We start from the raw sequence: 27288 nt of genomic DNA on the forward strand, positions 1-27288 counted from the left end.
TCGGCTCTACTTAGACTCATTCCTGGAAATAAAAATTCTAAATAAATTATTAAATACTTTCCTTTACTGCTTACCCTTTAATTGGTGGTCCAGCTAAACTAAGCATACCTATTTTTTTTTTTTTTTATCAACAGTCATTAAAATCCATTATATGAACTTTTTAAGAACAATATTATCCTTTATATAGACTGATACAGATATTGGCAAAAATTGTTTATATTGCCCACTCATGAGTATCATTTACTGGTGTAATATGTGTGCTATAACTGTCATAATACAGTGGGTACGGAAAGTATTCAGACCCCCTTAAATTTTCACTCTTTGTAATATTGCAGCCACATGAAAATTTAGCATCTCTGGAGAGACCTAAAAATGGCTGTCCACCAACGTTTACTATCCAACCTGACAGAACTGGAGAGGATCTACAAGGAGGAATGGCAGAGGATCCCCAAATCCAGTTGTGAAAAACTTGTTGCATCTTTCCCAAAAAGACTCCTGGCTGTATTAGATCAAAAGGGGGCTTCTACTAAATACTGAGCGAAGGGTCTGAATACATAGGACCATGTGATATTTCAGTTTTTCTTTTTTAAATTAATCAACAATACAACAATGTCAACAATTCTGTGTTTTTCTGTCAATATGGGGAGCTATGTGTACATTCATGAGGAAGAAAAATTAACTTAAATGATTATAGCAAATGGCTGCAATATAACAAAGAGTGAAGAATTTAAGGGGGCCTGAATACTTTCCGTACCCACTGTATGTAAAAAAAATTAAATAAATCAAAATGTGTCAAAAACAATGCACTTGTCCACCCTGTCATTGAAGGCTTGGTGTAAGGGGGAAAATTTATGGCTAATGTTAGCATTCAATGGACATATGTTGCACTTCCAGCTAGCAAAATGATTCACTGTCAAACTCTGAAAAGCTTTTTTGAATATTTCACTGTGACAGGGTTGATATGTAAAGTTTGACAACATTAAACTATTATATATTTGAATAAGGCTGTAACATAACAAAATGTAAAAAAAGTGAAGCGCTGTGAATTCTTTCCAGATGCACTGTAAGTCTAATGTGAGTTATGCACTTTCACAGCAAAACTAAAAATCTCCTGTTATAATGTCATTTATGATAATGAGATAAATCACTCAATGCAGATTCAGAATTCAGTGAGCGTACTTCAGACAGGGTTTTCCGCAGTGACAATTTAAAACAATATAATTGGACACTGCATTCTCAACAAAAGTGTGTGATTGGTTATACAGTAATGCTCAAATCTAATGCAACATCAGCAGATATGCTCTAAAATATAACACTTTTTAGTCATTTCATATGACACTTAAATTGTGACATTGGTAATAGAACTAGCTTCGATGTTCACTGTCAATTTTCCCCCAAATATACTATTATGATTTATAATTATAACATTATTCGAATTGTACAACAATTATGTAAACTAAAGATATGTTAATATTAACTGACCTAAACATGCTTGTGCAGATTTCATGATGAGTTTTTATAAGCTGCCAGTCACCTTCGGCAAACTCACCTTACACTGCATAATAAAACTGTTGCCTTTTTTGTGCTTAAGTGATCACGTAAAGATTCATGAGAATTCAGCAGCATTTCGCTTTCAGTTGAGTCTGAAACACTGGCATCCAGGGTAGGCTAGGCTAGGGTTTTAGGGCTGCCTGCTTAATTTATACTCTGGGCCCCAAGGCCCAATTCCTAATTTATCTAACCTTTTTGATACATGAACCAACAATAAATATCACTAAGCTTAATGATTATGGCCTAATCAGTAAGAGACAATAAATAACTAAATTTTAACAGTTTATTAAACTAACTGAATTATGCATACTTAGCAATTGACACCATTGTATGGCCTCTCACACACAGACAACTGAAACACCACCTGGATTATAATAATCAGAGTAAAAATTAGATAATAAGAGTGATAAGTTTTACACAAAAGCAGCTCCAGAAAGAAATACAGACATTGACTTAGACAGTGACAGGATCATTGAATCAGTGATTTGAACTCTACTCATGAATCATTCCGGCTGGTTTTATCAACGAGGTTCTCTACTTTATTATGACTGAAACAATTCATTATTACAATATAATTATTTTTACTACAACACTTATTTCATAAACTACTAGTGAATTTTGATTGGTCCATACAAAAAGCTGTTCCAAGGCATTCCAAACCTTTATACGCCATTAGTTTATTTTTGCAGATTAGTGATTTTCCTTCTTTTTTTGAAGCTCAGTGTTGTTCCATTACTTTTGCTTGATTGCATGGAAAAAGATTTTTTGGAAATAATGTTTTAACTTTCAATGGATAAACATTGTTGAGTAACTAATATCATAAAGCACCTTTTTTTTTCTAAAAAACTAGATGATTAGCTGACTTCATCATCTTGCTCTCTCCTCTTTTTCAAGCTTTATTTTTCTTGACTTCCTGATTTTTTCCGAGCCATTCTTGCATTTTACAGCTACCTGATGAGTGAGGAGGTAGCACCTCTGACTGGTCTGTGAAGCGATGCGCAGGAGCAGTAATTTCCGGGGTGCGATTTTTTTTTTCCCTTTGCATTATTTTATTTGTTATTTTTTTTACTCAGTTACAGAAGTGATTTAAAATGTAGTGAATTACAGTACTTTAAACAAAATATACTTAAGTAAAAGTAAAATTACAGATTTTAAAAACGACTTTAAAAAATAGCAGTACACAAAAACTCAATTACAGTAATGTGATTTGTTACTGAGAACTGAGAACAGTGATAGGGCATTTATCACATTATGACAGGGTGGACTGCAATTTCAGGGTCATGTTCAAAATGCTTTATATTATTATGAAAACAGAATATAAATAATCTAAATTACTTGTTTTATCCAATAACTTGTTGAGGACAATATAAACATAAGAACATTCAAAAATTATTTTTATTGTAAATAATTCCGATAGATGGTTTTAGCTGCCTATAAATTGGGATCAGTAATTAGATTGCACATTAGAACTGTATTACAGATATTTTATTATTTTTATGTTTACTTGTTTGTGTTGCTCTGAAAATAGAGGATATTAAATGTTAGTATTAAACACATGACAATATTAATGTAAAAGACACAATCACACTTCACAGGCTCATTAAACTGGTCCTATTTTTAACATAGTAATTCAGTTTCTGTGATCTAACACACCAAATACAGATAATCAACTTTGTAAAGAAAAACCCTTTGTAATGTCAAATGAGTGTGAAGAAACATTTACATGTGCAGGACAGGGTGACCTTTAAGGTGTTATTGGGAACTAAAGATATGGTATAAAGTATAATTTATACTAAAGATGTTATGAATAAAAAGTGTTTAAAATTTTACCTTTCTTGTAATATAGAACTGAGATAAATATCAATCCAACAGCAATAAGACATGCTAAAACTGAAATGCCAACAATCCATTTCCCAGCAGCAAAGAATGGATCTAAAATAAAATATTTACATATTAACAAATATACAAGTTTTCAGATATAAATAAAATCTGTGCAAGAATAAATCAATACAATCAAATCACTTTAACAAAGAGCACTGTGGCAGAAAACCAATAAATACAATAAAATAGTTAATTATTAATCACCGCTTTACAATAACAGTAATGATTACAGTAATTTAAACTTAAATTTAAATTCAAATTTTATAATCAAAATCTAGTTTTAATCATAAACACTTACTGTTAATGATAACCTCTGTCTCCTTCATGTGATGATTTTGCTGAAGTCTGCAGTAAAATCTGTTGGAGTCACTTTTATCATGAACATGAACAGTGATGCGACTTTTCACACTGAAGAGTTCATTATCTCTGTATATCTGTTTGTCTTCAGCAGGCAGAGTGACTCCATTTCTGTCCATCCAGAGAACCTTGGGTTCAGGTTTCCAGCCTCTGGATCCACACACTAGATTAATCCCTCCTGAGGTATCATAACTCTCTATTGTAATCACCGGCTTGCTGCCCTGAACTGCAGTCATTAAACAAAATACATTGGTTTAAATCAAATGAAATTATGTAGAGCTGTTAATCTCAAAATGAAAAAGTGTTATATTTTATTTTTCTAACAGATTTTTAGATTAGAAAAAGAGTGCCTCTGTGTCTGCTGAGTGTTGAGTGACATAACACAGAATATAATAAATCTTATAACATAGCTTCTGAGTTCAAATTAATTAATATAATTAGTTTAAAATAAATCATTTCTTTATATTGCATTGATTTAAATAAAACAAAATCTAATTATTTAAACACTTATAATTCAGAATATTAGCAACAATGGTAATTGAATATTTTAATACAAAATTAAAATGTAGTTCTAAAATGCTATTAGCATATTAATGACTATAGCCTACAAAATATTTAATTCTGGAAATATGTTTAAAGTTTTTTAATGATAATAAGTCCACTACCAAAACTACTTGTGTAGTGTAAAAAATAATTGGACCACTGCTGCTGAAGCTTTATGCAATCTCAGTCGTAATTCTTTAAAATAAAAATAGATCTTACCCTCAACAATGACATTAACAGTGATGTCCTTAGACCTGGATTTGTCAACAACAAGACACTTGTATTCTCCTTCATCACTCAGTTTGAGAGCTGAGAGTTTGAGTGAAGCGTTGCCTTTCTGAAGCTCCTCTTTGAAAACTGAAGTTCTTCCTCTGTACGTCTGAGCCTGCTTTTCATTTCTGTCTTCACGATCCTTATAAAGATGCACTAACATGTCCGCCACATCTAGCCTGTACCACTCCACTGTCATGTCCACAGCGCTGATGCTGGGCTTTATATTACAAGGCAGAACCAGGTCTTCACCAGCTACAGCTTTAATAGGATTTTCGGGACCAACCACCTGTAATAGCTCTGTGATTTCAGAAAGCATATAAATGGTATTTATTAATATATATATTTTTTGTATACAACAAGATGAACTGCAATTTGACCTGTATACCTCATCTGAAACTAATGATAACTACAATGATTAATTTAATAAGAATAATAATTTCTAAACATACACACAAACAAACACAGACTTAGATTTCTTGTAACTTGTTCCAGAATTACAGAAAGAATAAAATATGGAAAAAAAAAAAAAGTTCATTAACTACACTACACTAACTACGCTAATACTACATCATCTGTCAAACATATTGGAAGCACTGTTATGAAACAGGCATATATGGTTCCACATGGAACAGGGCCATTTGGGTTTTTTTGATGATGTCATTTTTTTTTAGAAGTAGCAGATGAATTCTGATGTGTATAAAGCTTTTTTCTCTTCTCAGGTTTGATCAAATGCTGCAAAAAGATAAAGGTGACAAGGATGACACTGACAGATCAGAAAAAGTTTTTTAAGTTGAGTCAGTCAACTGCTTTTCAAGTGCTGAAAAAAAAACAAGACTGAAAAAAAGGATTAAATAACAAAGATAAAAAAAAACTTTATAAGAAAAACAAAAATATTGTTCAAGCTGATAGAATAGATAATTGGAGCCAGTGTGGGAAGATAACCTTTAAAAAAAATGGGATGTTTTGTAAAACAATGAAACCACTGGTGCAATTTTAAACAGACTTTTGATAGGCGGCACATCAGGGCTAAAACCAATGCACAGCAATGTCTAACAAAATAACAAACACTGGCATGACAGTTGTCATAGGCTGCATCTCAAATTGGAAACACTTAAATGTAATTTATAGACAATGGGTACATTTGTCAACGTGTCAGTGTACTGGCCATAATAATACACGGTTTGGAGTCATTATTCATTACTTGCCAGTTCTTCTCTGTCTTCAGCTGATGCTCAGTCAAACCTCCACTGACACATACCACCACTATCTCTATGGTCACAGCTTTCTGGCCTGCAACTGATTCAACACAATCTTGAACTTTCCCAAATGAAAGATATGAGTTGGTCACCCAGTCTCTCACTATGTTTTGGATGCCAAATTACCTAAAAATTTGATAAAAATGTGAGGTTTGCTGTTCTGTAGATTGATGGCAAGCTCAGGAAAGATATTGAGTGACTTGAAAAGCTGATCAAAAATCCCAATTAAAAATGCTTTTGTCTGTGATAGGGAGATCTGTCAATGGCCATGAGTGACCACAGTCCTTACAATGGGAGAAACTGATCCATGTGTTTATATAGAGGTGATAGTTAAAAACCCGAGAAAATAGCCTGTTGAAGTGCTGGATGGCCTGGTGGCCTTGTCTGGAGAATATGTCAAGATATAATTAATGTAAGTATTGATGAACATATCATTGGAACTTCAACCACTTCACACATGGTGAATTGCCAACAATAGAAGCGTTCAAAATATTGCTGAAAACATAATTTCTAATAGTAACATACAAATGTGAATAATGTCACACGTCACACATGTGTGGAGCAGACATGAGACGAAACCCTCCGAAAATCCTTCGACCAAGCGAAAGTAATCAATGGTTAGTAAAACCAGACAACCACTGCACTCTTCAGCCCGTATTTTGCTAGAACGTAAGATAAACTATATCAAATGACAAAGTACAAACAAGCAATAAAAGAGATGACACAAATGTTGGTCCCAAAAAAGGAATGTTTGTAGTGGATTAATTCGATCCTCATGAGCATTTATCATCCACAAATAGATGGGTTAGTAGAGCGATTGATCAAAGCCTCAAAAAAATTATTCAGGAGTTAATTCATGATGATGCACATAACTGGGATAAGTGGCTAAGCTGCTATTCTTTACAGTATGAGAGGTCCAACAAGCCTCCATGGGTTTTTTCCCATTCAAATTATTATATGACCTTAAACCACATGGCATGCTAGACATCATGCTTAAAAATTGGGAGGTAAGACCTTCTAACTTAAAATTAAATTCAGTACAACGACAAAGTTAGAAAGAATATATCACTCTGTTATATTGCAGCCATTTGCTGAAATCATTTAAGTTAATTTCTTTTTTCATTAATGTACACATAGCACCCCATATTGACAGAAAAACACAGAATTGTTGACATTGTTGCAGATTTATTAAAAAAGAAGCAGTGAAATATTACATGGTCCTAAGTATTCAGACCCTTTGCTCAGTATTTAGTAGAAGCCCCCTTTTGATCTAATACAGCCAGGAGTCTTTTTGGGAAAGATGCAACAAGTTTTTCACACCTGGATTCGGGGATCCTCTGCCATTCCTCCTTGCAGATCCTCTCCAGTTCTGTCAGGTTGGATGGTAAACGTTGGTGGACAGCCATTTTTAGGTCTCTCCAGAGATGCTCAATTGGGTTTAAGTCAGGGCTCTCACTGGGCCATTCAAGAACAGTCATAGAGTTGTTGTGAAGCCACTAATTCGTTATTTTAGCTGTGTGCTTAGGGTCATTGTCTTGTTGGAAAGTAAACCTTCAGCCCAGTCTGAGGTCTAGAGCACTCTGGAGAAGGTTTTCATCCAGGATATCCCTGTACTTGTAAGGTCATATAGACAGGTGTGTGGCTTTCCTAATCAAGTCCAATCAGTATAATCAAATACAGCTGGACTCAAATGAAGGTGTAGAACCATCTGAAGGATGATCAGAAGAATTGGATAGCACCTGAGTTAAATATATGAGTGTCACAGCAAAGGGTCTGAATACTAAGGACCATGTGATATTTGTGTTTTTCTTTTTTATTAAATTTGCAAAACTGTCAACAATGCTGTGTTTTTCTGTCAATATGGAGTGCTATGTGTACAATAATGAAGAAAATAAATGAACTTAACTGATTTTAGCAAATGACTGCAAAATAACAAAGAGTGAAAAATTTAAGGGGGTCTGAATACTTTCCGTACCCACTGTATATATAAATACGTTAATGTATGTGGAAAGTTCTTTAGATTTTGTACTTAGTTGTGTTATTCAGCCATGATGCACTACTTCAAATAGAAATTATGTTATGTTTCTTCCTGTTGTTTCAAATCATAAGCAGTCTGCAGTAACATGGTAAACGCTAAAATGTGGGCTTTTATTAATGTTAATGTTCTGACACTTTGAATTTTAAGATGTAGAATAGTAAATACTATTTGTATTGTATATTAGTATACAATACAAATAGAATAAACAAACATTGAATAAACAAACATTTTTGCTTTCTTGTTCTCTTTTTATTTGCAATGTTCAAGAACAGCTTTCCATTGAAATGATTTTGTCTTTAATCAGATGAAAATATGGCTATTAAATATACTATTTGTGTAATATTGATGAGTAAGTTAAAGGTTTGTTTATTTGTAGACAGATCTATGTGGAACAATTATGTGGAAACAAATGGAAAGCAAAGTCAGGCACAGCAGCAATACATTCCACGTTTTTGTCATGAAGAAACCATGTGAGAGACGAGTAGCTGCAGTACACTGGAGATAAGAACAATCGTATGTTTAATTATCTTTATTTATAAAAGAGAGATGCAATGTCCACATTGTCTACTTGTGCAATGCCATTTTATGTCATGCCATTTGTGTTGTGGCACATGACTTTTCCAATGGGCCCCCCTGACTGGTTCTTGGTTCCCCCCTGTGCCACCCCATTAAAATAAAAATCCTAGAATTGCCCCTGCATGTTGGTGAGCTATCTCACTAGCATGACATGTCTGCACTGCTCTAGCAAGAGTCAGCTCTAGCTCTCTCAACAACCTTTCCCTCTTTTTATCATTAAGTCCAAACACAATCTGGTCATGGATAACTGAATCATGTAACAGTTCAAAATTGCAAATCCTTTCTTTTAGCTTTAGAGCCATTAAAACCAGTCAGAAGTCTCTCCCTGTTACTGTAGATGAGAAAAAAACACACCTGACACATGACTCATTCTTTTTTCGTGAGCAGTGTGCATTACATTTCTGAACTACCATATTTTAATTTTAAATGTAAATTTTAATACTACCATCATATTTTCAAATACAAAGGTGGTAAACACCTCTATTGATTAAGGGCCTGTGATGGTGGGACACAATGTTATCTTCTTTGCATCTTATTCTTCATCATGGCCCACTGCTTGCAGCTCCTGCTTGTTTAAAGGTTTGCAAATCGCAATCAATATTTCCAGTCTATTTCACAGTGACAGGTGGTTTTCCTCTTTCCATGAAGAATATTGGTGAACATCACCACTAATGGTACCATGTAATGTTTCTTTTTCATTGAAGAAAATTCTTGGTAACGAACATCTTTTATTACGTTTCAGGTCTGCACATGCAACAAATGAACAACAATTCTGGATAAGATCGTCTACACCGCTTTCCGATAAATGTGCCGTTACTGACACCTAGTGGTAAGATTAAAAACACTATCCAATGCACAAACAAAACACACACATTTAAACACATTTAAACACACACACATATATATATATACACACACACACACACACACACACACTATATATATATATATATATATATATATATATATATATATATATATATATATATATATATATATATATATATATATATATAAAAACATACATACACACTTACACATATATTTATTTATTATTAAATATATTATGCTCTATAATTGCAAACCAGTACTGACACAACAGGATCACAGACAATACCAGAAATCGTTTACCATGTAGTGTTTCTATTTTGGTCATTATACAAAAAGGATTTTGATGTAAACAACCAGGCCAGTTCAGGGCTTAACAGTCATTCTAGATCTGAATAAAAATCCTTAGACGCGGGCCAAAAGGACGCAGTAACATATCGAAATATGCGTTTCCCATCTTTTCAGCACAACAATACAATCAAGTTTACCTCTAATAAAAGAGATTTTTAACACACACACACACACACACACACACACACACACACACACACACACACACACACACACACACACACACACACACACACATATGAGAGAAAGATGCATCATACCTGCATGAGACTCCATTAAGATAAAGAGCATCGGCAGAGTCACACATAAATACATCTCTGAAAAACATATTATCATTACACCACAATTTAGCACGTTATTTTTGTAAGCAAAGCACAAAGTACTCACTCGCTTAAAGGTGTAGATTTGCTGAGTAAAAAGACGAGAAATAAATCCGTTTCGTTTTAAAGCCCCGTTACTTTAAATGTGAAACCAAACACGCCCTTTTTCGAGCTTCATCACTGCTGCCGCAGTCCCTCGTCACTGCAGTGATCTGTAGAAAATGGATGGGCTTCTCGATATCAGTCTTTAATCCGACAGTGTTACTGTATGAAAGCTCGTTTGGATGAACTGAAACAGCAGACAGTGAGGATCATCACACAGGGTGGCTCCATGGATGATCCTTTAGAGACTGTGATAGTGCTGGAAGGCATAGAGGTGCTGACAGGGTTGACAGGTGTTGCAAAGGCTTGTGCTTTGCTGCTTGGTCTAATATATTTAATTAATCTGAGTTACACTAAAGAAGTCTGGAATACATTAGAATTATTCCAAAATATTTTAATGGAGCTTGACACTGGCAAACGTTCTCCAAAGATTCACTCTTTGAAGAACAAGCTTCTTTGTTTAAATAAAGAATTTCAGTGTTATTGTTTTGACCGTTATATTCCAATAACATAAATTATGTTAGAAAAAGGCATGTTTAGCATACTTACTGTATACCAGACATAGTGTACTACATTTAGTACTCAGTACATTGTTAGTCTAGACTCACTTTTGATTTATTCTTTTGGAAGTCTGTTGCGTGTTCCAATAAAAAGCTGGAGAAATGTTGATTTTTCACAAAAGGTTGTAAAGGTTGAAAAAAAAAATGTAATGCTGTTTTGTACTAATACATTGAATGTTTTATGTTCTGGAGCAGTGCAGTAGGCAGACTTTGCTATTATTGCTATTTTTATTAAGCAATTCTAAGTCTACTCCTTTGCTGGAGGATGTTATGGAAGTTGTAAAAGCACGGATATGCATTCCTACACTCATTTAGATAGAGAAGCAGTCCCTTTTCCTGACTCAGCTTCGTGTATTCCGGTTGCAAAAAAAGGAAAAACTGAACCTACAATCTCAGAGTTGCAAGACAACATTGTGAGGCTTGTGGCTGAAAAAATAAAAGAGAATGCAGAGAATATTGCAAGCTTGATGAACAAAAAATTCAGACAACATTGAAACATTATAGGAATCATCAGAATTTCAACAGAATCAACAGAACTCTTCAATGAAGTTCAAGGTGTGAAAAAAGAAATATTAATGGTTAAGAAGATAAGTGATGATCGACAGAAGAGAATAACTGGTGTAGAAGACAGACTGAATGAAATGGAGCATTATCATAGAAGATGGATTCTCAGGTTGTGTGGTCTGCCAGAAAAGGAGGGAGAAGATGTTGAACAGCGTATGATTCACATCTGTAAATCATTCGAGACACAGAAGATCTGCGCTCTCAAATCGACTTAAATCACAGAATTGGGCGCAGAGAGGATGGGAAAATTCAACCGGTGTTGACAAGATGTACATCTAGATTGGTTAAAGAAAAAGTTTGGAAATGTGCAAAGAATTCGGAATTTCTCAAAAGAAAAAAGTTTAAGTTTGGAGAAGACTTGACTACAAAAGACAAGACATGCAGTAAACTATGACCACAAATTAAGGAGGCATGGAAACAAGAAAAAAAAAAAAATGGTTTTGTTGTTGGAGCCAATCAATAAGAGTAAAAAATAAAAATGGAATGAAAATAACCCTGATATTTAATCAAGGTGAAGTTTGAACTTAAAGTTTGAACCTCAAATTGTTACACTTCTATATATCAATGTTTGCGTTTTATATACTTTATACTAAAAGTGTAGAAAATCATTTTGTTTTCTTTGTTTTACTTAAAACCTAAGGTTTTTCCGAGTTTACTTTTTGTTTTACTTTCACTTTTCGCACCTCATTATTTAAATAAAAATATATTATGTAATTCTTATAGTCAAGGAGGCTTGAATGTGCTTAATTTTTTTTTTCTTCCAATGCAGTTTTCAAGTTGAACTGGATTAAACTTTAAATTAAACATAAAGATATGATATTGTACATAATTCCATATCTTATTATTATTACTACTTTTTAGTTGGGGGTATAGAGTTCCTTTTGAAATGTAATTTTGAAGTCAATAAACTACCCATTCTGTTATCGTATTCTCATAGACTGGATTTTTTTTTATACTGGATACTTATATACAGTCATAAATAACAATAAAAAGCCACTTGACTTGATTTGACACTTGACCTCATGAATATAGTATTGTAGTTGATGCAGTTCCAGCAGGTTTTGTGAGGCCTTTGCAGGGTTTTAGTGAATCTAAACAATCTTTTAAAAAAAAGAGATCTTATTAAACAGTATTGATATTACAGATATAACATGTAATAATACATTTTTCAAATGCTTGATTCATTGTCCCGCAACATATCGTTATAAATATTTCCGGAATAATAATTTTGAGAATATAAACTGGAAATTGATTTGGACTTATAATAACAAATATTGTGTCACTAATAAAGTGGGTAAAATATGCTTTAAAATCATACATTTTTATCCAACTAACAAGTTCCTAAAGAGATACAAAACTGATCTTCCTGAATTCTGTGTTTTTTGTGAAATGGAGGCTGAGACTGTTATACATCAAATTTCTTTCGAATGTATATATGTTATGTTTTTTTGGGTTGAGGTTAAATGTTTATTTACTATGTTGACTTGTTACAAAATTAAGAACAAATATATTGTTTTTTACTTGGCTAAAATACGAATAAGAGTCACATTTTTTATGCTAAATTTGTTAATATTATTAGGTAAGTTCTATATACACAAATATAAATGGTCAGAAACGAGGCTCAATTTCTCTCAATTCAAGAACTAAAATTTTATTTTGAATCTTTACAATAATTTTCAAGCCAGAAAGCAATAAGAACTGTAAATAAACTCAAATATCTAAATTCCTCCTTTTTGATGATAACCATGTATGTATACCCTTCTTTTTAATTTTTTTTTATTGTTTTTATTAAAAAAATGTTCAGTATTATATTTACGATATTTCATTATAATATGAATGTAATTTTTTTTTTTTAAGAATTGGGGTTTATCGGTCGATAAGCCACGCCCCTTCCTACAGATGCATGCTGGGAAAATGACGTTTTTAAGGAGACTCATTGAGCTGCATGTTGTATTGAAGTGAAGTTAAAATATAAACCTAAATCACTCCCTTGTTTATTAAAGATGAAAATTCACCCAGAATCATTTACACTTTACTCTTTATAATTATACTGAGTGGTGTTCAGGATTAATTCTGTAATAATATTTTATATTTTATTGAAATTTCTTTCATGTACATCCTGATATTAACTTTGGGTTTAACTGTGGAAGTAAAATGTGGAACATATTTCAGTAAAAAAAATTAAAGTTTTATCAGAATTTCTTACATTTATATTGAAAGAGACAAAAAGTATAAATCATTATTTATTCATTTGTTTATCAAGTTATTTGTTTTGTAGTTGTGTTTTTAAATATTATCAGTGTTTATAAATAAAGACTGATTTATTCAGGGTTCAGATTTTCAGTAACATTTATTCAGGTTAGTTTCAGTCTCACATTCAAACAAAATCAAATTCAAGCTGCAAAATTCAACAAGGAAATGACTGGAGTTTCACATCCGGGTTACTCAGGATCAGGCAAAACTAATCGAGCCTGGAGCGAGTTGTACAGTTTTGTGTCGCCTGCTATTAAATGTCTCCCCTTTTACTGAACTGAAAATAATATTTTTTAATATTTGGTTTGTAATTTCAAATTTACACAATAATAAACAAAAAAATACAGACTGTATGATCACAATTATTTGTTTATTCAAAAAGTAAAAATAAAACAAACCTGTACAAAACTTTAAAAAACAATATGTACTTCTAAAAATAAAAAATATTTATATTCTCCACATTTAATAGATGATTAAACTGTGGGGTAAAAATTTATTCAGTATTAAATACAGGAGTGATGATCAGTGGTGCTGAATTTTTACCTCCATCATTATTACAGGGACTGAAGAATGGATAGAGTTTCTCAGTGAAAGTCTGACCAGTGAAAGAGTAGATAAGAGATCTGGAGTTCACATCATAAAAGGAGACCAGACCCTCCTCATAATCCACAAACACTCCCACCTTCTCCACCTTCTCTCTCAGTGTGAGGGGGACAGAGGGACCAGCAAGAGCTTTATACTGATTCTCATTCCTCAGTCTCACAGTCCAGAATCCATCCTTAGGTCTCAGTGTAATCTTCCCCTTCCTGTTAATGTTTTCTCTCACAACTCCTAATATCCACATAGTTTTCCCTCTGACCTGCACCTCATAATAAAATCTCCCTGAGGAGAAACTCTGCTTCCCCAGAACACAGACACACTGATTAAATCTCTGTGGAGTATCAGGGAGATTCTGCCACTCGTCTCCACATGTCACTTGTTTTCCATCAGCAGACAGGATGAGTTTTGGATTTGCAGTATCAGGATCCAGAATCACATCCACTGAGAGAAACACACAGTGTGTGATGTGAGTTTGCAGGTAAAAAACATTAAATCATCATCCAGTGGAACAAATTCATTAATATTTATAAGAGGATTTGTAGAAGATTCAATAATGATAGTTTTTAGTAAAAAGAGAAAAAGGTGTAGAGTTTATTGTAGGAGACTGTCAGAGATGAGAAATAGAAACAATTTTCTTTCTGAAATGGGACGTTTGCAGTGCAGTGCTCATGTCCTGTGTGTGTCCACTTCTGTCTTTTCTGTGAGTTTTCACAGCTGTTCCTACTTCCAGATTGATTAGTGTGTGTGTGTGTGTGTGTGTGTGTGTGTGTGTGTGTGTGTGTGTGTGTGTGTAAATACCCTTTTGTTTTCACCTCATGTGTGAAGTAACTCGTCTCTGTAAGAGTTTTACTGCGCTGTTTATGGATCACGGTTTACGTGTAATGAGTTTATTTTCACATGTGTAGCAGATATATGTTGTTACACCAGTTAATTATTATTATTATTATTATTATTTATTAATATTACTTAATATTATTTTTGTAATTATTGTATTTTAACTCGTTATTTGCGTTCAGGTCTTTTATTATGAAAATATTAGGTGGTGGTTATGGCAGTGCAGAAGGAGAGGAGGAAGACGTCTACAGAGACGGCAGGAAAAGGAGCAGTGTAGGAGAGTAGAGGTTCGGGTTGGTACTTTAAATGTTGGTACTATGACTGGTAAAGGGAGAGAGGTAGCTGATATGATGGAGAGGAGAAAGGTAGATATGTTGTGTGTTCAGGAGACCAAGTGGAAAGGGAGTAAGGCCAGGAACATTGGAGGTGGGTTTAAACTGTTTTATCATGGTGTGGATGGAAAGAGAAATGGTGTAGGGGTGATTCTGAAGGAAGAGTACAGTAAGAGTGTAGTGGAGGTGAAGAGAGTTTCTGATAGGGTGATGATCGTGAAGGTGGAGGTTGAAGGGATGATGATAAATGTCATCAGTGCCTATGCTCCACAAGTTGGCTGTGAGATGGAGGAGAAGGAAAGATTCTGGAGTGAATTAGATGAAGTGGTAGATGGTGTACCTAGGAAAGAACGATTGGTGATTGGGGCAGACTTTAATGGGCATGTAGGTGAAGGGAACAGAGGTGATGAGGAGGTGATGGGTAGGTATGGTTTTAAGGAGAGGAATGTGGAAGGGCAGATGGTGGTAGATTTTGCTAAAAGGATGGAAATGGCAGTGGTGAACACGTATTTTAAGAAGAAGGAGGATCATAGGGTGACGTATAAGAGTGGAGGAAGGTGCACACAGGTGGATTATGTTCTGTGTAGGAGATGCAACCTGAAGGAGATTGGAGACTGTAAGGTGTTGGCGGGGGACAGTGTAGCTAGACAGCATCGGATGGTGGTCTGTAGGATGGTTTTGGAGGCGAAGAAGAAGAGGAGGAAAGTAAGGTTTGAAAGAAGAATAAGATGGTGGAAACTGAAGGAGGAAGAGGTTCAGGGAAGAGGTCAGACAGGGGCTTGGTGGTGGTGAAGAGGTGCCGGATGATTGGGCAACTACTGCAGGAGTGATGAGGGAGGCAGCTAGAAAAGTACTTGGTGTGACATCTGGAAATAGAAAGCAAGACAAGGAGACGTGGTGGTGGAATGAGGAAGTGCAGGAGAGCATTAGGGGAAAGAGGTTGGCAAAACAGAAGTGGGATCGACAGAGTGATGAGAAAAGTAGGCAGGAGTACAAGGAGATGCGGCAGCAGGTAAAAAGGGATGTGGCGAAAGCCAAGGAAAAGGCACATGAGGAGCTGTATAAGAGGTTGGACACTAAGGAAGGAGAAAAGGATTTATACCGATTGGCCAGGCAGAGGGACCGAGCTGGGAAGGATGTACTGCAAGTTAGAGCAATAAAGGATGGAGAGGGAAATGTGTTGACTAATGAGGAGAGTGTGTTGAGAAGATGGAGGGAGTATTTTGAGCAGCTGATGAATGAGGAAAATCAGAGAGAGAGAAGGTTGGAGGATGTGGAGTTGGTGAAGCAGGATGTAGATAGGATTAGTAAGGTGGAAGTGAGAGCAGCGATTAAGAGGATGAAGAATGGAAAGTCGGTTGGACCAGATGACATACCGGTAGAAGCGTGGAGATGTTTAGGAGAGATGGCAGTGGAGTTTTTAACCAGATTGTTTAACAGGATTCTGGAAGGGGAGAGGATGCCTGAGGAATGGAGAAGGAGTGTGCTGGTACCAATCTTTAAGCATAAGGGAGATGTGCAGACCTGCAGTAACTACAGGGGAATTAAGTTGATCAGTCACACCATGAAGTTATGGGAAAGAGTAGTGGAAGCCAGGCTGAGAGAAGAGGTGACCATCTGTGAGCAACAGTATGGTTTCATACCGAGGAAGAGCACAACAGATGCCTTATTTGCTTTGAGGATGTTGATGGAGAAGTATAGAGAAGGACAGAAGGAGCTGCATTGTGTATTTGTGGATTTAGAGAAAGCGTACGACAGGGTGCCGAGAGAGGAGTTGTGGTATTGTATGAGGAAGTCAGGTGTGTCAGAGAAGTATGTGAGGGTGGTGCAGGACATGTATGAGGACAGTGTGATGGCAGTGAAGTGTGCAGTAGGTACGACAGACTGGTTCAGGGTGAAGGTTGGACTGCATCAAGGATCGGCCCTGAGCCCTTTCCTGTTTGCAGTGGTGATGGACAGGTTGACGGACGAGGTCAGACAGGAGTCTCCCTGGACTATGATGTTTGCAGATGATATTGTGATTTGTGGTGAGAGTAGAGAGCAGGTTGAGAAGAGCCTGGAGAGGTGGAGATATGCGCTTGAGAGAAGGGGAATGAAAGTCAGTAGGAGTAAGACAGAGTACATGTGTGTGAATGAGAGGGAGGGCAGTGGAGTGATGCGGTTGCAGGGAGAAGAGGTGGAGAAGGTGGAGGAGTTCAGGTACCTGGGGTCAACAGTGCAAAGTAATGGAGAGTGTGTTAGAGAAGTAAAGAAAAGAGTGCAGGCAGGGTGGAGTGGGTGGAGAAGAGTGACAGGAGTGATTTGTGATAGTAGGGTATCTGCAAGAATAAAAGGGAAAGTTTATAGGACTGTGGTGAGACCTGCGATGTTGTATGGATTAGAGACAGTGGCATTGAGTAAAAGACAGGAAGTGGAGCTGGAGGTAGCAGAGCTGAAGATGTTAAGGTTTTCGTTGGGAGTGACGAGGATGGACAAGATTAGAAATGAGTTTATTAGAGGGACAGCACATGTAGGATGTTTTGGTGACAAGGTGAGGGAGGCGAGATTGAGATGGTTTGGACATGTGCAGAGAAGGGACATGAATTATATTGGTAGAAAAATGCTGAAGATGGAGCCACCAGGTAGGAGGAAAAGAGGAAGGCCAAGGAGGAGGTTTATGGATGTGGTGAGGGAAGACATGCAGGTAGTTGGTGTGAAAGAGGCAGATGTAGAGGACAGGGTGGTATGGAGACGGATGATCCGCTGTGGCGACCCCTAATGGGAGCAGCCGAAAGAAGAAGAAGAAGGTTATGGTTGCAGTGCAATAAAAAAATCTCATTGTGCTTTAATTATTAAAATACTGAATGTTTTAAATAAATAATTCTTTTTTTTTTGTAGTTACATGTCACATTGTTGACTGTTGTCTTGTCTAGTAATTAAATAAAATGAATGAATAAAATGTGGAAGTGTTTGGGGTTAAACAGTGCAGATAATCGCATCCACACTGCAGAACTACGATCAGTACACATGCATTTAGCTGAAGGACTTTTATTTTGGGAAGGTGATTAGATTTTGGTGCAGAGTAAAGACATGCATGTGAGTGTAGCGCAGAGACTGTTGTTGTTTTTTACTTTATTTTCTAACAATAACGAGTTTGGGTGTAAATTGGAGTAGAATAAGGACGAGATCACACTTAATGAGTGTCTTTTTGTTGTTGGATGGTGATTTTGGTTCATCTGTTGTGCTGGAACTCTGGAGACACAGTTTGAGTTCAGGTGCATCAGGAAAAATGGTGTCTGGTGATAGAAACAGGTGGAGAAAAAAAAGGAGATAAAACTGGAAGTGTCTCAGCGTATTTTCATTTCTCTCCTATTGCAGTTATTGAACATTTTTTCCTTTTTTCTGGGCTGCAGAGTTTTTCCAGATTGTGGAGTTGATTATTAATAACTGTATCGTTATGGTTAAGTAAATAGAGACTTTTAATAACATGGAAGTGACATTCAGTCAAGTTCAGTGCTGAAGATTTCCTTAATTAAAATTTTCCATTAATATAATGGAAAATTTTAATTTGTGCAAATTTAACTGATTACTCATTTTAATCAATATATTAAAAAGTGTATTGAATTATTTTGATGTATTATATTTCATTTTTATGAAATAAAATACTATTTTAATTATAATATTCAATCATACTTTGTGATTGTCATGTTAATCTGAAATTCCTCTTTTCTCATGTTTTCAGTCTAACAACAGAAAATCATTCCAGTCCTCTGTTTAACAATCAATGACTTATAAAGTGCGTCAGTAAAGAACATTTCTGTTCCCCCGAGGTTGGTTTTTCACTGAGTATTTATATGGCTACATTCTCCATAACATTCTGTTCCAGTAAAAGGCATCTTGTTGTATGAATATGCTTTGTGAGTTGTGGAGTAGAAGTGAAGAGTAACAGAAGCAAGAGTGAGAGAAGAGGAGGTGTCTCTTTCCTCATTCACTGTGTGTGTGTGTGTGTGTGTGTGTGTGTGTGTGTGTGTGTGTGTGTGTGTGTGTGTGCTGGTCAGACATCCCTCTGCAGAGGATATCTTTTCTTTGAGACTTGATGGGTTTTGGAATATTTCCACCACACCCTCTCTCTCTCTCTCTCTCTCTCTCTCTCTCTCTCTCTCTCTCTCTCTCTCTCTCTCTCTCTCTCTCTCTCTCTCTCTCTCTCTCTCACACACACACACACACACACACACACACACACACACACACAGAAACTAGACTTACCTGCACACAACTTCTTCTTTAAAAACTCTGTGAAGCAACATTTATATATGAATTAGATGTAACAAAAATAAAATATGGTAATATTTATTCTTAATAACAACAGACACAAAAAAGAGAAATAAACCACTCCAAAAAATAATTAACAAAATAATGAAAGGAACAATATATATAGCGACATGAAAAAGTGTCCTGATTTTTTTTCTTTCTTTTTTCATATTTGTCTCAATTAAATGATTTGAATCATTAAACAAAATTTTTTTTATGTTAAACAAAGCTATCCCAAGTAAATACAAAATGCAAATGAATTAATTTTAAAAAAGCAAAAAAATAATAATTGCATTTATTTAGAGTCTAAACCTGCCTGGCTGTATGTGAAAAACTAATTGCCCCTCCCACATGCTAAGTGGGAACCAAAATGTGATTAACCATATTTTTTGTAAAGCTTAGTTAAATTTCACTTGCCACAGCCAACATCTGTTGAATCAAGCTTAAATAGAATCTATTTAAAAAAAAAAAGCTTCACATCATGTAGCAATGTAAAGAAATTCAAGAACAAATTAGAAACAAAGTAAGCAAAGTATGAGCCATTTCTAAGGCTTTGGGACTCCAGTAAACCACAGTGAGAGCCATTATCCAGAAATGGTGAAAACTCAGAACAGTAGTGAACCCCATAAATGGCCAGGGTACCAAAATTACTCCAAGAGCACAATGACAACTCATCCAGGATTCATGATTCAACGAAAAGAGACTGGGCAAAAATTTCATTCCAAGCTAAAAGCCACTGCTGACAATAAAGACCACAAAGCCTCATCTCACATTTGCCAAAAAAAAAAATCTTGATTATCCCAAAGATTTTGGGCAAATATTCTGTGGGCTGATGAGGCAAAAAGGTTCATTTGGTATAAACTTAACACCGCATTTAAAAAAATTAAAAAAAAGATTATCATAGCAACAGTGAAAAATGGCCAGGAAGGTTTGGACAGCTGTTTTTCCCTTAATAAATAAAATCATTTAAAAACTGCATTTTGTATTATTTTATATCTTTTTGTAATATTAAAATTCCTTGATGATCTGAATAATTTAAGTGTGACAAATGTGACAAAAATACAATATCAGGAAGAGGCAAATATTTTTGCACAGCACTAAAAATCAATTATAGTTTATATACACACACACACACACACACACACACACACACACACACACACACACACACACACACACACACACACACACACACACACACACACACAGACATTACACTACACACTGCACACAGTCTGTTACAGTGCATGATTTACTTTAAAATGTACTTTAAATTGTAAAATTTTATTTAAATGAAAAAAAAAATTGTATGATGAATATTATGTATCATGCATAATTGTATTAGCTATTAGTTCCACAGCCTAACTGAACTAATTATAGATTTTGTAATATCTGTACAGGTTTATTGAAAACTCAAATATAAAAGGATAAAATGACTGACATGAGTTTGAATTATTTTATTAAAGTTAAGCAGTACACTAGAAACTGTGGGTACTGAAGTTGAAATTGAAGCTCAATTTCACATGTTTGTGTAGAACATAAATGTTCACCTGATCTCCTTATTATAACCATTAATACTGCCAGTGTTTACAGATGCAGTTTGTACAGGTATGTTTTTTTATTTTGGATTTTATGGAGCTGTTAGTAATTAGTGTTGATGAAACACCTAAACTCAGTAATAAGGAGGGGTGTCAGAATACTTTTGTTTATGCAGTGTACATTAGAGCTAATGTCAAAATGGTCATTCATTTGGTCATTCAAGTAGTGTGTGTGAATTTTCAGAAAATCCTTAAATTTCTTTCATGTCCAGAGAATGAGATCTGAGTTTTGTTTAAAGCATATTACTTTTGGGGTTAAAGCTACAGGAGCCAATCTAACAAGCTCACAGTCATTTTTTCATCATGATTCAATTTAATTAAATAAAATAAGTATTGTGGTTTTAAAACATACAATTTGATTCTCACCTGTGTATTTCTTCTCCTTTTGAAGGTCTGAGGCTAAAACAGATCAAAATGTTTTGGTTATGTTGGGTAATTTCTGTATAAATAAAAATCCAAATAGATTAAACAGTGCAATAAAATCAAAAGGTAAATAGGCAACACAAATCAGATTGAGGATATGAAATGTAATTTTCCTATATTATTATATAACAATATTTTTGTTGAAAGACAAAGCAATGATTATGACATTTAGAAAAGAATGTATGTACTGTATTGTGAGCAGGGCCGGCACTAGCTATAGGCAGAGCAGGCACTTGCTTAGGGGCTCTTGCTTGGATGAAGGTCACCATAACAGATACAAACCTATACACTAGTTCACCATTTAACACAGGCAGTGTAAGACCAGGCTCTTTGTCCAAAATCAGTCACTCACCTGAAGTGCAACCAGTTAATATCACCATTTAAATGTGGGTCTCTCTAAATGCATGAATGCTGTGAACCAGTGATTGATTAAATTACGAATCTTCTTTTGGAGGTTGCTTAGCAAAACACTAAAGAGGCACGCAAAGAAATCACAGTTTGTGAAGCAACTATCTGAGCTGTCGACATGTATTTTTGATTTTAAAGTATATTTACAAATAAATGGAGCCTTATTCTGTTGATTCATGTTTGTGACATTTGAAGGTGAATTATTGTTTGCAGTCGTTTTATTCTGAGTTTAAAACAATGCTAAAGTAAAAAATACTAAAGAAAAAAGGAAAAGTTTGTAAATAAAAAGAGTAATCGCAGTTAGACTAGAGCAATGCTTATTATTTTAAAAAAAACTGTCTATATATCTTATAAATTCCGGAGATGTTTACATTATCATAATAGTCTACTTGCTCTTTTTATTTTTTAAATAAATGTTGCTTTAGCATTTACCAAATAAATACAATTTAAGAATACAAATACAATTGAAGAAGTTAACTATCCTTTTTGCTTAGTTTTCTCTTTCACTTCCACTGTTGATTTGCTTACATAGCACATATTTAGAGTTTTTAAATACAATAGATAAGTGTATAGTCTATACTGCTTCAGTAGGAGGGGGAAACATGCCCATATCCAGCCGAAAATTACATTTTACATTTTACAAATGTTCATTATCCAAAATAGTGTATCAGTGTGTTACTGTAAATAAATTACTGAACAAATTACTTTAAGTCCTAGTTGATTTAGTCAGTGTGTCCAGGTGAGTAATATATAATAAAATTATAATCTTAAATTTACTAAAGTTGGCATTTTAAAGTAAAACACATTATTATTTTACAGTGTAGCCTAGTTAATGTCATTATTTGTAATAAACAAATGGCCATGGCCAGAAATAATAATAATAAGAACTGGTTCAGATGACCTTTCATATTTCTTTTCTTTTTTCTTTTGTTAGTGTTGACCTTAGTTAATGTTTAATTGTTATGCTCATTTAAGTAAATATAATAAAGTACTGATAACAGGTTTTGTATAAATAAAAAGATTAGAGATTATATTTGGTTTAACTGTTTTCTATTTATTCTGAAAGGTGGAAGGAGGCTGGGGGCCTCCAAATGTCTAGAACTGACCCTGATTGTGTGATGTGTTTGTATCTCTACTCTTCTTACAGAGTCAGCAAAACCTGAACTGTGGTTGAAAAGAAATTTGCAAATGTGTTTAATGAACATTTTCAGAGTGGATTTTATCGTATTTAAATAAATATTGGATCTGACTGAACATTTTGTCGAAACTTTAGTTTTTAACCTGCCATAGTCACTGATTAAACTGAGATAAAGATGGAGCTCATTCAACAGACTTCTTAAATCCAGTAACTCCAGTCTTTCTAATGAAAGAACCTTTCACTGTTTGTCAGAAATTGCTTGTGGTCATGGAATTTAATAAATGAAAAGATAAAGAGCATTTGAGAAAAAAACTATTTAAATAATGTTTTATAAAGAGTACAGACAACTGGACTCCTGGAGTCCAATCTGGTCCTGAAGAACTCACTGTACAACACATGAATATTTTCTGGGCACACACTCTATCCTTTAGACATTCAGCTGATAACAGCTCCTTTTCAGGTTAATTGAGTTGGTTAAAGCAGGAAAAATAAGCATGTGCAGTATTCTGGTTTCTTGGGAATAGAGTTGAGAATATGTAGACTACATGAAAACAAAACAAAGATTTAAATATTACAGCATTGGGACTATGTAGGCTAAAGCTATTGTATAAATGGCTAAAAATGTAAATAAAAATAATGAATTGAATATTACCTTTCTTGTAACAGGAAACTAGAGTTACTATCAATCCAACAGCAAGAAGACATACTGAAACTGAAACGCCAACAATCCACTTCCAAGCAGCAAACACTTTACCTAAAATATAACCAAGTTTAGAGTTAGATATATATATTTTAAGAAAGTGATATTTTAAGAAAAATCTCTTACAAACAAGATCACCAAAATTCTTGTGCAAATATAGTTTGTGTTCATCATATTTATGTTATTTCTGTAATTACCTCAACTGTAAATATAGAGCATAATTTTACTATCTAAATCTAGGACTTTTAATCATAGACACTTACTATTAATAATAATCTCTGTCTCCATCATGTGATGTTTTTGTAGAAGTCTGCAGTAGAATCTGTTGGAGTCGCTATAATCATGTACAGAGATGTGACGTTTCACACTGAAGCCCTCTGTCTCTCTGAGTGTCTGTGTATCTTCAGCAGGCAGAGTGGCTCCTTCTCTGTCCAGCCACAGAACCTCAGGTTCAGGTTTCCAGCCTCTGGATTCACACACTAGATTAATCCCTCCTGAGTTATCATAACTTTTTTTAACTTTAAACATTATTTAACAAATTATTTATAAAACAATTTATAAAAATTTCATTTAAACTATTAAATCTCTTCTTCACCATTTCACAGTTTTACTCTCTTGAGTCTTTAACCACAGATTGTTGTGGCACTATCAGGATTTCAACTGGTAATCTCTGTATGAGAGGTTGAGCCCTTTTCTGTTGCACCACTTTAAAACACGTTCATCTATTACTATCTAGATAAAAACCAGTATGTAAAAAACGATAACAATATTACATTTTACCAGTGGTGTGCCTCCTCTGCTGGCCTAAACACTACCAGAACCACTGACCTTCATTTACAACGTAGATTCTTATATTTGTTCCATTAAATTGCATTAATTTACCCCCAACAATTTATTCTCTTCATTTCGCAGCGTTTCTCTTGGCTGCACTGCTTCCAGTATGTGTATGTGGATATTCGATTTTTTGTCCAATCAGATTTCAGCCTCAATGTGCTGCCATGTCAATCTCATCTAAACCAGGGGCCTTCGAAGTCTGTGCTGCTGGCCTTTATAGCTTAGAGAATATTAAGAATGGGTCTGTTTCTTTTACCAATCAGATTTCATATTCGCCTCACAGGGACAGCTCACTGGCCCAGAATAGCGTCAGCATTTTTCCGTCCTCTGATTGGTTGGTCAGAGGCAAACTTTTACAGCCAAGTTCGACTGACAAAACACGCCTGTAGGACTCTGCACACATTAATACGTCAGAGTTAGACATTTTTATGTCTACGGAGAAAGAGAAATTGATTTGGTCTCGGATATACTTAAAAATCCATTTTCAAGAAAAGCTAGACAGCGTGAGGAGAGGTCGGCCAACCCCGAAGCTAGCTAGCTTGTCTCAGCCCGGGAAAGGGTTTGTTCTCCACTTCCCGAATAGTGAATACGAGCGGTACTACTGACTTACAGTCTCTGAGGAGCAGTGCAAATTCTAAGAATGAATCACTGGTGAGTAGGTTGTATTTTATTTAAATATTTATGTTTTTGTCATGTTATTAGACAAAAATGTATTCTGAACTGCTCCAGATGATGTAGGTGCACAGTTGTGGTTGTAGTGTAGAGTTCTGAAGTTGTCTTAACTGGGTTTCTTGCTTTAGTAAAATGGAATTCACCCTCCATATGCGAAATTTCTCTCTTTCTCTGTAATGCCACACGTTATAATGCCTTTTTTTTTTTTTTTATAGTATTGATTTTTTTTCTTATAGTTGCGATGTGATGGTGGTATTAACAGGTGGATTAAGTCAGGTTCGTACCGACTGAAGGCCCAAGTAACTAACTAATTAACAAAAATCTATATAGCAACAATTTCAGACAAACAAGCAAACAGTTTCCCTAATCCTTACTGCTGGCCTGTCAGTGGTTAAGCTCCTAAACATCATATATCAAATAGTTGAAAATAATTACCTAAATTTACTTAAACTGTCATTTTAGATTAATTTGAAATTTAAAATAGCAGCCTTTGAGATCTCAGAGCCCCACAAAATGAGCTGGTTTTCCTGTCCTGGAGCTACGTATAGCTTCCACAATCTGAGCAATCAAAACTTACTAGTTCTGTATTAAAACATGTATGAGTATGAGTATGAATTCAGACAATTTTAGCAAACATTTTTAGTTCAAGTCATTACTAAAAATATAAACATTTTTAATGCCTGTGACTGCTCAAATTTAAGACAATTCAAGGAAAGTCCAAGGATTAGAAGTTGATGAAACAGCTGTAGTCAGACACAGAGTAGTTTCACTGTTTTTAACAGCATAAATGATTTTGCTATGGAACTGATTTCTTCATTTTAGAAACATTGACAGAGCATTGACAGAATCGTCACATCATCCACGTTTAGCTGTTGCCCAATCACATAACAGGAAATATATATTAAAAATACCCTTGTTTAAACTGATACATATTGTGATGCACATTTAACTAATTTGTCATATGTTACATTTATGGCATTTAAAGTCTCACTTTTCCAGAGCAACTTACTTATTTCATTTATACAGCTTAGTAGTTATGGGTTAAAGACCTTGTTTAGAGTCCCAGTAGTGGCAGCTTGGTGATGCTTGGATTTGAACTCACATCCTTCTGATCAGAAGTTCAACATTTTAACCACTGAACTACAATGTCCCATGTTAGTAATATTATATTAGATTTAATACCTAACTGTCCCATCATATTATCATAAGTCTAAACATGTGTTATAAATATATTGTCTAAAATATGTTTTATTATAATTATTATTAGATGTTTTCAAATAATTATTATTTGATACAAAATGAAAAAATGTCAGGAATATTATATTATTGAAAATTTATTCTGGAATATGTTTGCATGCATTTTAATAGCAAACGATTGAGGTGACAAACCACTTGAAAAAGATGCCTGAAATTTTTTTGGTACAGATTTTAAAAAGTATTTCTGTATGAACAAGAGTTTAAGTTTGCTTTTATATAACATTCACCATGTTATTTAGTGCAGAACTGAATCTTACCCTCTACAGTGACATGAACAGTGACATCATCATACCAGGATTTGTCCGTAATGAGACATTTATATGCTCCTTCATCAGAGACTCTGAGAGCTGAGAGTTTGAGTGAAGCATTGCCTTTCTGTAGCTCATCTTTAAACAGTGAGGTTCTTCCTCTGTAGGACTGATCCTGATCTTCATATATGTCCTTGTGATCCTTATAGAAATGCACTAATGAAGCTTCTTCCTTTAGTCTCCACCACTCCACTCTCATGTCCACAGCACTGATGTTGGATTTGATGAAACAGGGAAGAACCAAATCTTTACCAGCTACAGCAACAAGAGGAGCTGCTGATCCAACCAACTGTAATTGTTCTGTGTTTTCAGAAAATAAACTTTTGTCCAACGTTTAGTTCGCTGAGCAAAAATCAACACCCCTTACCCAATATTCTTTACATTTGCTAAAAAATGTTGTTTGAAATTAAAATTGATTGGAGATGGCCTAATAACCACTCC

At 34.8% G+C, this 27288-nt stretch overlaps 3 protein-coding genes across 3 annotated transcripts in view; all 3 read right to left on the reverse strand.

Annotated features, from left to right (window-relative positions):
- Positions 1 to 10324, reverse strand: part of LOC310726608 (butyrophilin subfamily 1 member A1-like) — a gene marked incomplete at its 3' end in the record, with an annotated part of 35924 nt that extends 25600 nt beyond the window's left edge. The window contains exons 1-5 of the mRNA XM_083542358.1: positions 10042 to 10324; positions 9915 to 9971; positions 4552 to 4902; positions 3731 to 4015; positions 3382 to 3483 (exon numbers count right to left, since the gene is read on the reverse strand). Coding sequence (XP_083398484.1) covers positions 3382 to 3483; positions 3731 to 4015; positions 4552 to 4902; positions 9915 to 9969 — 793 coding nt within the window. The 5' untranslated portion in view covers positions 9970 to 9971; positions 10042 to 10324. The remainder of the gene's footprint in view (positions 1 to 3381; positions 3484 to 3730; positions 4016 to 4551; positions 4903 to 9914; positions 9972 to 10041) is intronic.
- LOC310726180 (butyrophilin subfamily 1 member A1-like) overlaps positions 1 to 27288 on the reverse strand; it is a 155832-nt gene that overhangs the window by 125572 nt on the left and 2972 nt on the right. Inside the window, exon 3 of the mRNA XM_083541525.1 lies at positions 26797 to 27147. Within this exon, the coding sequence (XP_083397651.1) occupies positions 26797 to 27147 (351 nt within the window). The remainder of the gene's footprint in view (positions 1 to 26796; positions 27148 to 27288) is intronic.
- LOC310726179 (butyrophilin subfamily 1 member A1-like) overlaps positions 13887 to 27288 on the reverse strand; it is a 51627-nt gene continuing 38225 nt past the window's right edge. The window contains exons 7-9 of the mRNA XM_083541521.1: positions 21474 to 21506; positions 19465 to 19491; positions 13887 to 14494 (exon numbers count right to left, since the gene is read on the reverse strand). Coding sequence (XP_083397647.1) covers positions 13947 to 14494; positions 19465 to 19491; positions 21474 to 21506 — 608 coding nt within the window. The 3' untranslated portion in view covers positions 13887 to 13946. The remainder of the gene's footprint in view (positions 14495 to 19464; positions 19492 to 21473; positions 21507 to 27288) is intronic.

This window comes from Silurus aristotelis, assembly GCF_946808225.1.
Source record: "Silurus aristotelis genome assembly, chromosome: 5".
NCBI lineage: Eukaryota > Metazoa > Chordata > Actinopteri > Siluriformes > Siluridae > Silurus > Silurus aristotelis.